At 33.0% G+C, this 13,971-nt stretch overlaps 1 protein-coding gene across 1 annotated transcript; it reads left to right on the forward strand.

The window, feature by feature from the left end:
- Positions 1 to 8,394: 8,394 nt before the first annotated feature.
- Positions 8,395 to 9,214, forward strand: LOC130742432 (molybdopterin synthase sulfur carrier subunit). The gene has a single exon (XM_057594536.1). It carries the CDS (start codon positions 8,562 to 8,564, stop codon positions 8,850 to 8,852), a length of 291 nt encoding a protein of 96 aa, XP_057450519.1. The 5' UTR covers positions 8,395 to 8,561; the 3' UTR covers positions 8,853 to 9,214.
- Positions 9,215 to 13,971: the final 4,757 nt, after the last annotated feature.

The following is a 13,971-nucleotide window of genomic DNA, read 5'->3' on the forward strand; positions in this document are numbered from 1 at the left end:
GATATGTGAATCTTATCAGTAGTGAAGACTTCTGTACAATCTACCATAACAACAGGAGATAATGCATTCATGTGATCTATTGCATTCATTAAATCTTCATCTCATTCAATATGTGACCCCATTGTTTCATAGCATCCACTTCATTATCTACTTCTTTCACATGATCCACCTTGATATGATCCCCTTCAGCCACATTATCGACTTCCTCAATGAGTACAAGAGACATGATTAGCTATCATGAAATGGAAAAGAGTAAGAATCAAAAAGAAAAATTTGCAAACAAGTAAATTTCACACTTTTGAGTGTGAACGGAACAACTATTTCCCACTCCAAAGTATGAACTACAAACTAAATTCACACTCTAAAGTGTGAAATACGAACAACAGTGATAAAATGAAATTTTCACACTTACTAACTGTGAAACATTTTCACTCACTGAGTGCGAAACACTTAAAACGAAAGGAAAAAAGTGAAGAGAGAATGAACATACCTCGGTTCACACTTATAAAGTATGAAATGTTTTCACACGTATTAAGTGTGAAAAGTGGCAACGAAGAAAATTATGAAATGAGAGTAAAAGTGAAGGGTGGTGTGACAAACAAAGATGATGATAGTGATAAAGTAGGAAAAGGGGTATGTTTGGAATGAAATTAAATTTTAAGGGTATTTGAGACATTTTGGTACATAAAGGAGGGTGGGAGATTAATTGAGGGGTGTTAAAACTAATGTGCATGAATATCTTTATAGTACAAATGATATAAGCAGCATCCGAAATTGAAAGCCAACTTTTCAGTCCTGCCCTCTCTTCACAATCAAATGAAACAAGCAGAATATAAATAATTGAACAATTTAAATAGCTGGATGAATTGACAAATACACAAAAACCTGTGACATCCATCTAAAGTCAGGAATGCTTCAGTTCTTCTTTCTTTTCCTCAAAAAGGCATAGCACTGAAAGCTCCCGTAGAGGTCTCAGCCATTAGTTTCCTAATTTGGGTTTTTTAAACAATTCAAATTAAAATAAATTGGATAGGGTCGGGTGTGCATTTTTCTTAACCAAATTAATGGGTATAGTTGAAATTTCAGTACTAGCTAAAAACAAATAGAATGTGTAAATAGTATTTTTAGAAATGTAAAAACTATCTCCTAAACAAATTTTCAGTATCAACCATATTAAATTTTCAATTATAGAGAATATCTGGATTTAAAGTTATGAAGAACTTTTCTTGATTTTAATATTTAAACATCTTCCGTTCAAATTCGAATAGAAAATATAAAAAAGTCAGAAAATCGAAAAATAATAATAAAAAATCCGAAAATTACAAAACCAAATCCAAGATCAGAAAGTTCAAACCAGGAAATAGTAAAAAAGGAAAGAAACAAAAGAATAAAGGAGGGAGCATAGATTGGGATTAACTGATTTTATGTAACAGCCCAAATCTCACAAAACAAGGAAGTATCCCTAAAAATCAGGTAATTTCTTTATTTTGGTTAAAATCAGGTAATTTCTGATCAAATGAAAACAAAAAATCAGGTCAAAATTAACTTCGAAAATGTAGGTTATAAATAAGAGAAGGTTGAATGAAAGGGGTTCAGGGTTTTGATGAGAGAGAGCCGCCAAAAGAGCCTCCAGTTTGGGAGGGAGGAGCAGAAGAAAAAGGAGAAGAAAAGAGGCAGAGGCCGGAGGAACAACGTCCACAACACTCGTCAACCAGAGAACAAGACGGTGCCTTCAACATCAAGCATCACCCAGGTAAACCGTAAACATGCATGGTATATATTGCAATATACATATAAATCTGTGTGCTATAAATTCAATATATAAATCTCTTTGCTGCATCTTAGTCTTTGATTGGAAAATACAATAACACAAGTAAGGTTGATTTCGTGTTCAAGTCATGTAGATTAAAAAATTTCACCGAAGATAGTTAATCTCATCATAATGTTAATGTGATGTTAGACTCAAACAAAATTGTCTTCTAGAAATACCGGTAAAAATAACTGTAAAAAAATGCACAAATTCAATAGACGAGTCTCACTCTCATACATAACTAATTTCCCTTCATTCTCTTTGGTCTCGGACTCGCGCAACAGAAGCATCCGCCGTCACAGCGCCACCAGGTCCGCCGCCGCTACCTTGGCCGCGAGCAGCTCCCTTTCTAATTTTTCTTTCCAGCTGCGCTCTTCAACGTTAGATGGGCGTAGGGTCCTTTTTGTGTATTTTGAATTTAGGATATTAGATTATTAGGTCATAAAAGCATAAAAAAGACAATAATCCCTTCAAAAGCAAAAGAAAAGAAAAAAAATATTAAAATAAAAAACACAAAATTTAAGCTTTTTTTATAAGAATACGTAGGTGAGCTTCAAAAGCCCGAATTTTTTTAACATTTTTTTAATTAATTATATTAAAATGCTTAAAAGAAATTAGTCGGAAAATATTTTCTTAAGGGTAAATAAATGTTTTTTTATATATATAATATTTTACACAATTAATTAAAATTGATTGTTTGTAACAAATATCGTCGCATATGAGTTTTTCATTTCAAATAAATATATTGGTTATCTTTTAGCATTCTGCGACCACCACTTACAATAGAAGTTTTTATGGTTCAGCGTAGCTAGGATGCTTGTAAGTTAATCTTTATTAATAACAAATAAAGTTTATTTCACATTTGAGAACGTAACTCAATCCATAAGAGATATGTGAGTTGGTATTTGATAATATAACTGGAAGCTAGGAAGATATAGTCATTACTTCTACGAATTTTGGTAGATGATCCCCTCTATTACACCCACAATTAATTTCAAATATCTTTAAGTCTAATAGGGCTGTAAAAAATGTGAAGTTTCCCATGAATGTGGTTTGATGATAATGCAAAGGCTTGAATGTTTTGTGAATATAATGTGCATAGTGTAATGCCTTTGTTTTGTGAATTTGCATAGCTTTCACAAACGTGCCACTATTCCGAGACACATAGGAAAAATCAGAGCCATTACACCATGCATATTCACAAGTAGTTAGATCAATACAAAAGCATTTGCATTTGGCCGCATTCATGTAAAGCTTCAAGTGAAACTTGCGGGTGTAACATGGGACTATCAACCAAATTTGTAGAAGGAATGAACATATTTTTCTAGCCAACCGTTATATCATCACATACCAACCCTCATATCTCTGTTGATGATTGAGGTACATAGTTAAATGTGAAATAAACCTTATTTATCCTTAATAAAGATTGACCTTCAAGCCTACTAATCTGAATTGTAAAGACTTGAAAAGAGTATTTGGTTGCGGCGGAACAACACTAAAAGTTAAAAATCAGAGTAGTTACCACTAATATTAGGATTCATTAAGTCAATTATTCATAAAGGAAGATAGCACTTTATGATCGTTCCCCGTCATAAAACTCAGTGTATTAATAGCTTCCATATATAAATTCTGAGAGCAATTACACTGATTTTATTATTATACTCATTGTTATCCATTAATTTCTTTTAGATCAAACGGTTTGAACTTTTAATCCATCTCAATTAGTGAGTCATGTGCTACTGCTTCCTTTCTTCTCATCCTCACACAAACAACCTCAACCATTCCTCCAAACTCAATCAACACAAACAACATTAATGAAGTTCAGAGTAGAAGATGAGGATGTTACAATGTTCTGCTCAAAAAATTCGTACTCAAGTCACCCGGAGAGCCACTACCCCCCCCCCCCACTAACATGATAAATATGACTAATTAATGTTGCAAATTCAGTATTATCAACAACTTTAATCCACAACTTACACCTGCAGAAAACATGAATGAAAATATAAATTGAATATGAAATAAAATAATTAAAATACAAAGATAATTGAAGTTTACCTGGTGGTAGGATTGATGTGTAGGTTACAGTTTAAACAAAAATAAAGTGTTCCGTCAGAGTATGTAGTTGTGTAACATTTACGGTCATGATAGAACTAATCACTAGTGCTAATAATTTTCTCAACCTTGGCAAACACAATGAATATAGTACACTGTGAATAACAAATTGATGAATTAAAACATTTTTAAGTAAAAAATAATATAATAATTTAACAATGAATATAGTACACTGGAAAAGTTTGACAAATTCATCTTCATCAGCAATATTTAAACGATTAATTGGTACATTCATTATTTGAGTAGGAACTGCGTTATATTCAAACAACTTAGAAAGGAAAATAGATTAAAGTTATATTATCATTAAAACCCTGTTATACGATTATGAGATAATTAGAATTCACGAACCTGTCTCTAAAATACACTGCTTCTGGAATGTCAGGATTAAACCTAACTCTGGTGCATTTAAACTCAGTATTTAGCTCATATTCATCTGCAGATTATTTTGTCGGGTGTTATATACATAAAATATAGTTGTTATTATATACAAAAATCGTTTTAGTTCGCAGAACAAAAAATGTAAATGTACCTTGATTAACAGTCATCTTTGCCATAAATATGATAACAACATGTTCGATATTTCCAGCACTTAGAAATGCATTCAACTCGTCGACGAATACATCGAATAAAACACATTTAAATGACTGTTACAAAATTGGTATAAATGTGTTTTGTTCGATATATTCGCCAATAAGTTGAAGCATATTTCTTATTGTTGCCGATATCGAACATGTTGTTGTTGTCAAGGTACATTTACATTTTTTTCTCAACGCACTAAAGTGATTTTTCTATATAATAACAACTACAGTATATTTTATGTATATAACACCTGATTAAAAAAAATCTCCAGGTGAATAATAGCTAAATACTAGTTTTAAATGCACAAAAGTTATGTTAACAGTATTTTCAAAAACAGGTTTGTGCGTCCTAATTATTTTATAATTGCGTGACCGAGTTTTAATGACAATTACAACTTTAATATATTTTTCTTTCTAGGTTCTTTGAATATGATGCGGTTTTTAATCAAATATTGAATGTGCTAATTGATAGTTTAAATGTTGATGAAGAAGATGAATTCCTCAAATTAGTGGAGTACAAATAAGTATGTTATTTTCACTTTGAATTATTCTATTATTTTTTATTTAAAACTGTTTTAGTCCATCTATTTATTATTATTTATTCCGTGCTATATTCATTGTGTTTGACACAATTAAGGAAATTGTTAGCACAGATGATGTGTTCTATCATGACTGTAAATGCACAGAGCTGCATACCCTGACAGAACACTTTTCTTTTGTTCAAACTGTAAGTTGCACATGTAAGTTGCACATCAATCCTACTACCATGTAAACTTTAATTATCTTTGTATTCAAATTAATCTGTTTCATATTTCATTTGTTTTTTCATTCATGTTTTCAACCGGTATAAGCTGCATATTAAAGTTGTTGATAATACTGGATCTACAACATTTGTCATATTTGATCGCAACAGTTGTGCTCTGCTCAGTCAAAAAAAGTAAAGAAATTATGGAAAGAATGGAAAAAGTGAACATATCCATGTAAATACAATTTCATTTTAATTTCTCAATTAATTAATTAGATATTAATTTTCTAGAATGACTGCATAAAACATTCTCCGAAAAAAAAATATGTGATTTAGTTCACAAACAATTCATATTCAAGATTGAAGCGAAAGACAAATTTGGAAGAGTGTTTGGTTGAAAAAAATTTGCATTTAGGATGAACACTGATTTGCAAAGAATATAACGTTTGATAAATGGTCTTTTATAGATATATTATTATATGATGAGCATTTGTAAAGACACAGATTTAATTTCTAAGTTCAATTCCAAGGTTAAAATTATATTCTCTTATTGTTTAATTATGGTTGTTTAGTTAATTTAAACAATATTAATTTTGTTTATAAATATGTTATTATAATTATTTATCTTTTGATGTGAACAATAATACAGGGTTTTGAACTTCACTTTTGAGAGCTACACAATGGATAAGTTAGTCATGTTTTTAGTTCATGAAACCATGGATTAAAGTTACTCATGTTTTTTTAGTTCATACTCATAGTCTCTCCACTCTAATCCATGGTTTCACGGAGCTCCAATTCATTTTGAATTGGGGAAACACTGTAAGTCTTAATTTTCTCTCTTCCATATTTACACAAGCAATTGTTGATCTTAACAGTTTGATGAGCATTTCCTGAAATTTTCCTTTTTCCAGTTAGGCTTTGTGAAAACGGTTAATATTTGGGGACATGATAATCATGGTTTTATTATTTTTTTGTTCATTTTTGTTTATATTGTGTTGCTAATTGAATCATGTTTCGAGGAGAAAAATAGGAATCTATTATAATTAAGAAAATCTTTGTCTGGAGTATTGTTTTAGGAGTAGGGTTGAGTTGTTGTTTCTGCTTGCATGGTGTTTGATAAATGGCCTTTGAGCCCAGTAGGATGGACTTGGGGTTATGTTATTATGGCATTTATGATACTTGTTTGACTTGATGCTGATCATGTTATGTGAACTCATCGAAGCTAAATCTGGGATGATAACATGTAGGCAGAATTATGGCTATCTTGATTCTTGATTGATGGCTTGGAAAGGGTGAAAGTACAAGTTTAACATCAGATATAGGGCTGTCATCCGTCGATTTCACATAGTTGGGTCTCATTATGACAGTTGTAATCAACATTCTTTTCTATATTGAGTTTCAGAGTGGTCATGGCTGACATTTATTCATCAAATTGTGATTTGGGTCTTACCATCAAGCCAACTGGTTTTTTGCAACATCAAATGCAAGGTTGCCTTAAACTTAGCACATAGTTTTGTCAAATTAGCATGTTTTTATGTTTCTTGTTGTGGTCATAGTTTAGGCTATGGATGTTGGATTAGAGATTTTTTTAATGTTAGAAACCAAGATAAAAAGGCCTTCAAGCAGAGCTATAATTCCTTTGCCTATAGATGCTAGATTTTTATCAAAATCAACATTTTTTATGCATAATTCCTGTTTCAGGAAACCTAACAAGCAGAGCTTTCACTCATAAAATTTTGAATTTTTCTGAATTTTATTCTTCCCTATTTTTTACTACTTTTTTTTCAGCATATTGCAAATGTTTGACAGCATTTACTGTTTGGTGCATAGCGTGGGCTAGGGTGTTAGAAATCATGCATCATTTGGTTTGTTGAAAGTCTAACTTATGAGAATCTTAACCATACAAAATTTCACATTTTAATTCCATTCTATTTTATATCAGTTTGCTTTGAAAGTGGGTTCATGTTCTCCAAGTTGTTATTCTTGACAAAGGTTGTATTTTGGCTCATAACTGTAGATTTTTTACTATCATTTTTTTCGGGATAATGTTTCATCCACACCTCTCCTTTGAGGGGGAGAGGTGGAATGGTGAGAGAGATAGGAAGAAAAGAAAAAGTAAGAGAGAGAAAATATGAGATGTGATAGATGATAAGATGAGATAGATAGAAATAAAAAGATGTGGAAATGAAGTGTTTAAAAAATGAGGTGTGTATATATCTTTACTTTTTTTCGTTTTCTTTTCTGAAATGAATTAAATATTGATAAAGTAATTAACTGTTTGCACAACTAACTCTGTAGTAACCCTTTAAGTTTCTATCTTTTGCTATACACCTGAATCTAATATCATTCAAAGACAAATTTTTAATTAAATCAGGTCTTTTTCAATTTATTCCTAATTCAAATGAAAACTAGCAGCTGCTCCAGTTTTTCTTATTCAAAATTTCTTGACTCTTGGATCTTGTTTTAGTCATTTTTCTTATTCAAATTTAGTGACTTCTAGCAGTGAGAAAAACTGAATCATAAGCGTGGATATATGTCTTCAGATTGTAAAATTTAGCTACTTGCAGGAGACACCTAGTTTCTCTCTGGTTACGTATCGTATGAAAGGAAATAATGTTGTAATAATTACTCAAGGAGTAATAATTACATAGTGTTTCAAAATGACAAGTGTATTGATTTTGCATTGAATGGATTGGAATGAAGTCCCACATAGAAAGTGGAGCAACTTTCCAAAACATTTATATATCATTAAATGTCAACCATTCAACAAAGAGACAAAGTGAGAATATAGTGCCACATGTGCATGGTTTGGTGGTCCCAAGCTTTTATGTCACATGTTCCATTCACACCATCCCTCGCCGGTGTCGCCAGGCGTGGGTGTAGAGGCGCTAGTGGCGGCTTGTAGACGGCACGGCACTTGAGGGACTTTAGCACGACGCATCGACGGCGACGCGGTTGCCGTAACGACCGCTTGTTTTGCTCGTTTTGAATTGGAACATTGCGACTGTTGGGAACAGATATAATTGTTGGTAACAGACACAATATATGAAGGGTCGCAACCTTATACATTGTTCTGTTTTTTGCCTATAAATACAGTGCATATTCAGAGTTCAAAACATATTTTTTCATATCCTCTGTTTCCAGAAAAATCACTTCCCTTCATTTCGAGTTTTCATTAGTCTTGTGCAAACTCGAAGCAAGGCTGATTATCCTGGGTATTCTTGCATCCAAACTCTAAGACGAAATTAGAGAGTGCTTGAAATACTTTAAGGAAAGTGATTTCCATCACGATCAAGCCTAATTTTCTAACAAATAAATGGAAGGAGATATTCATAATTGGGACGGAGATAAAAGTTCTTTGGTGAAGATAAAAGTATTGTTTTTCGCTAGAGCCCGTGATCTTACTAGCCTGAGTGAGATGTCATTGGAGGTGTCGTCGGGAAGTACAACTCATGACTGTTTGAAAAACCTTGTTGTCAAGTTTCCAGGTTTGGAAGAAATTCAAGGGTGCATGGTCTTGGCTCTGAATGAGGAGTACACAACAGAGTCAGCTATTGCTAAAGAAAAAGATGAGTTAGCCATAATACCTCCAATAAGTGGTGGTTGAAGTACAACTTACATTTACTACTGCAGATTACTTATAGTTTTGTGCTCTAATAAATATCATTCCAAAAATGTTCTGTATTTGAATAAATACTGATGACTGATGAGATTATACATCATTTAGGGTAATTTATTTGGGAGGATCTGTTCTCAAGAGGTTAACCTTTCTCGCCACATAAATTTCTAAGCGATTTGTACATCAACGGATCATGTTACTTAGCTTGAACCAAAAAGAAATGTTTTAAGCAGTGAGTTCAACCTTTTGAGAAGTCCAGCTCTCCATGAAATTAGCCTACCACTATGTATAATGAGAATGATTGTATTTGTAAACTTCAAAGTGTAATGAACAATGTGTATTGAAAACAAGCATAAGTGTTATTGTTCTAGAGAAAATGAATTTTTTTTCATCTTTTTAATTTCGGCAGCACTTCATTTTAGCTTGACAGATTTTGGGTTTATTTTTTTCCTACCTTGAATTTATTTAAAAGGGCATTTTGCACAATGGAGGTGGATACACCGATACATCTGAAATGCAATGATGAGTGATCTATGTTGCACTTGGTTAGCTCATGTTTGTGATCTAGTTTTAGATCCCTTGGCAGAGCTGATGCACGCATGGGTTATGGATCCTGGCCGTATTCTTTTATGTTTGCCAACCTTATTTTTGTTGAAAAATTTATGTTTGCTAACCCATCAATGATATACTCACACCTCATTTTTCCCCACTTCATTTCCACATATTTTTATTTGGGTTAAATATGTTTTTCGTCCCTGAACTTTCAGCGAGTGCTGGTTTTCATCCCTCACCGGAGTAAAAGCTGAAAATGGTCCCTGTCGGAGGGGCGGCGCTGACCACCGAGGTCACCTGTCATGGTGAGCTGATATGACATTGTCACGTCAATTAATGAAACCTAGTTGGATTTTTTAATTAAATTTTATTTTACATTTACACAAAATAATTAATTTCATTATATTATGAACTAAAATAATAATGAAAATTGAAAAACAGCCCTTCATTATCTTCAAATAATACGCTCATCAAGAACATCTTCATCTTCACCGTCTTCCTTCAAATTTCTCCTTTCAGATCTGAATCCCAGCCACCACCAACGAACATCACCAACCTCCATCGCTCAAACCACCCTCGTCTATCCCTGAATCTGCCAAGAACGCGCCCCCAAAAACAGCGAACATCAACCTCACCTCCCAAAAACGCGTCGCCAAAACGGCAACTAGAAATAAGGGGATATGGCCTTACCGCCTTAGATCTGAATAACAAAGGAAGATCTTCTTATTCTTATGGGATTTGGAGGTTTTGCTTATCTACTCTGATGGTTCTATGAAAAAAGCTTCAAACGTGGTTATTTTTTTCTTCAGATCCGGAGTTTAAGTGTAGGGAGGCACAGCGATGGAGGTTCATCGGTATGAAGTTTTGTGGGTTATTTTCTGTATTTGGGATTTTTGGGTTGTAATTTCTGGATTTGGGGTGGTGGGGTTGCGGTTTGGGTTGTGGGGGTGGTGAGAGAGTTGAACTTCATGGATCTAATCTAAGCTCTTCTATTATATGCACTGTCTGGTAGAGCAAATGCATGCTATTGTATTTAATTAAATTTCACTTAGTAATTGTAGTATTTCAGCAACTTTTGGGGTGTTTGTGTTTCAGGAGGAAGAAGATTAATGAACACTATTTTCTGGATTAAATACGTTGAGAACATTGATTTTCTGATTTTTTGGTTTTCTGGGCATTGATGAGCATGAATATGATGAAATCTTGGATGAAAATAAAAAGAATATGAAGAAAATGGTAAAATGATGAGGATTCAGGGTTTTCTATAATCTTAACTAATGAGAGTTTGGGGTGTGTTTTGGGATTAGATGGGTTAGATTAGGTTAGGATAATTAGTGGATTGTTAGGGGTTAATTTAGAATTTAGTAAATTACTTATTTTTAAATGAAAAAAAAATGTGACTCATCCTCATTAATTGATGTGGCGAAGGGCCACGTCAGCCCACCGGCACAGATCGGATGAATAGTGCTAAGAACTAAAAACTCATGATTGGAGCAAAATTTGTAAAGAGTTGCTTAAGCACATGTGACAGTATGAGCTCACATGAATAGTGTTAAGAACTAAGAACTACTCCCTCCGTTCCGGATCTTTTGTTGTTTTAACTTTTGGCCTAAATTTCAAAACTTTTGTTGTTTTACACACCCAATGCATTTTTTCTCAATTTATTCCATATATACCCTCATTTAATATTACACCTCTCACATACCACCTCTTATCTTCACCAATCAAAATCATAGCAAATTTCTTAACCAATAACTATTAGTCTCTCTTCACTTTTTTTCAACATTAAATAGGGGTGTTTATGTCAACAAATATATTGATGATTGCACTCTTAAACAATGTGCATAACCTTAAACAACAAAAGATTAGGAACGGAGGGAGTAAGAATTAGCATTGAAGATGCTCTTATACTTTCTCTCTCATATTTTTTCTTTTCTTCCTATCTCTCTCATCTTCCACCTCTTTCTACCTCATTTTTGAGGTGTAAAAGAATAATTATTCTTGCTAATCTTGTATCTTGGCTACCAATTGTTTGTAGGAGTTGTATATAGGCATGTTTCAATCAGCCTTGTCTTAATTGATTTTGGATTAAAATTGTGGTTTATGTTTGAATATATTTGTGAAAAATATGTTTTTTTTTTCTTTTCTGAAGGCAATGTTGTGAAATCTAGATGTAAAATCATAAAATTGATTATGTTTACAATTGATTTTGTGACTGAAATCAATTATTCAAAATAACTCTTAAACATCTATGTGTTGATGAAGCTAAAATCATGGTGGACAGTCACAACTCGCAGAAGCGAAGGAAAGTTGCTTGGAACATCAGCATGCTTGCTACAACCTTCCCTCTTGGTCTGTTGAGTCAACTTTGCGATATCATTGGACCTCAAAACCTCGACCAAGGTGATGTTTGGTGTTGGAGAGGGTGTGCATCTGGTGAGTATTCTGCTCATTTAGCTTATTCACATGGTCTTTCTATGAGGGGGTTGCAGCCTTCAGGCGCTTCTTTCATGATGATTTGGCATTTTAAAGTTCTAGAGAAATTGAAACTCTTATTTGGTTGCTTATTATGATGTTTTTCCTTCCAACAACCTAAGGTATGCGAGATCGCTAGCTACTTCTCCCATGTGTAGTCGTTACTCTGACTACCATGAAACCTCCATTCATTGCCTTCGCGACTGGTGTTACTCGCATGAGATCTAGATTATGTGTTGGCTGCCTCATTCTTCGTCTTTCCTTCATATTAATTTTTCACATGACTAGCATCCCTCATGTATCATGAAGAACACTACAGGTTTGTGCTAATCTTATGGTAGATTTGGCGTTGACAGAATAATGTTATTTCTTATAATTTCCCTCGGTCAATTGATGTTGTGTTGCATAATATTTCATCATCGATTAGAGATTGCAATTTTCTTGGATAATAGTACCATTGTTGCGCAAGATCAGCTCGCGTGTTTGGCTTGGTCCTTCCACATGGGTTCTCAGATCAAGCCCAATGTGGATGACTGTTTTCGTCCTAGTCACGGGGAGAATGGGGTTAGTGGTCTCATTTGTAACTCCTTCTTTGCATGGGTTTCAGGCTTCTCCTCTTTGTTTATTGGAACCATTCCTCTCAATGTTGAGGTCTTGGCTTTGAAGCATGGTTTGTTGTTGGTCTGAGACATGAGTTTTTGTCGAGTGGTGAGAGTGGCTTCTTGTATGCCATTTGTTTGCTAAAGGAACTTGAGACGTCCTTTCCTTTAGCTCTTGTTAAAAGTTATCTCTATAACCATTTTTCCTTAGATTGCTTCTTTCAAGCATATCAGAGTGAAGCTAATTCTTGTGCGGATTGTCTAACTGCATTGGGATTGCACAAACAATAATATTTTCACCATCTTTTGGCTTTGCTTGCTTCATAGTGTAGGAGCTTGATTTAGTTTTTCTATTTATTTTTGTGTCTTGTTTTAATTCACAACTTCAAAAGAAAAAAAAAAAAGAATCACGAATCAATAAAATTGAATAGATATTTTGCATAATTTTAATTGTTAGGTCTAATTTTTAACTTATCCTCTTCTGTTATAAAACATTGCTTTAACATTTTGTTAATGCTTTTGCAATACATATTTTTCCTCACTAAAATCACTAATCTTAATCTTGATATGTAGAGTTACTTTTAAATATCTATAAACGAAATAGAAAACTTATCAAATTAAAAAATTATATTTTTTTGTATATTGGGAAAATAAATTGCACCTTCCAGGGATTGATCCCTGAACCCCATCCCAACCCATATGCCTATGACTCTTATCACTTGAGCTAACATTCAGGATAAAAAAATAAAAATTAAAAAAATAAGAAAATAATTATATTGATATGTACTATAAAATTATATATAGTTTCCGGTTTTTAAAAAATAGCACACTATGACTTTATATTGATTAACAATGAAAACTTATTGCCCCAAAAAACAATGAAAACTTTAATTTGTGTGTGTGTAAATATATTTTAATTAGTATTAATTTATCAATAATGTTTTATTCACCAATCATTTCCACATCCACCTTGGGAGGTAGTGAAGGAATGATAGAGAAATTAGTGATATGATATGTGATGTGACAGAAAATGCAGAGAGAGATAGGAAGAAAAATAGGTGGAAATGAGATGGAAGAGAAAGTGAGGTGTGTATATATCATCACTCTTAATTTATGTAGCACAGGCTTCAGGAATCAGTGATCCAGGTGTAGTGCTCCACATGATATCACAAGACAGTGACCACCATCTCCATGTGGCCACACGTTCTCAGTTGTCTCCATTTTCACTTTTCAACTTTTTATCAATTTGCAGACAAAAAGAAAAAAAAATACTTTTTTATCAAAGTATTTAATTAAAGAAAGTTAATAGTATAACATTAAAAAAAAACATTATGGATTTAATTTGGGGTCCTAATTTGTAGGCTGTAAGTAAGTATAAAGAGGTTTTTTACATCTATTCAATCATATTTCTTCAAAAAAAAAAAATCATATTTCTTCATTTATCATTTAAATATTTTTAAATTCAAATTTTAATTATGACT

Source organism: Lotus japonicus, chromosome 3 (assembly GCF_012489685.1).
Source record: "Lotus japonicus ecotype B-129 chromosome 3, LjGifu_v1.2".
Lineage (NCBI taxonomy): Eukaryota > Viridiplantae > Streptophyta > Magnoliopsida > Fabales > Fabaceae > Lotus > Lotus japonicus.

Bases quoted from the DNA above. Each gene is read 5' to 3' on its own strand.
- LOC130742432 (XM_057594536.1), top strand. From the start codon at position 8,562: ATGGAAGGAGATATTCATAATTGGGACGGAGATAAAAGTTCTTTGGTG.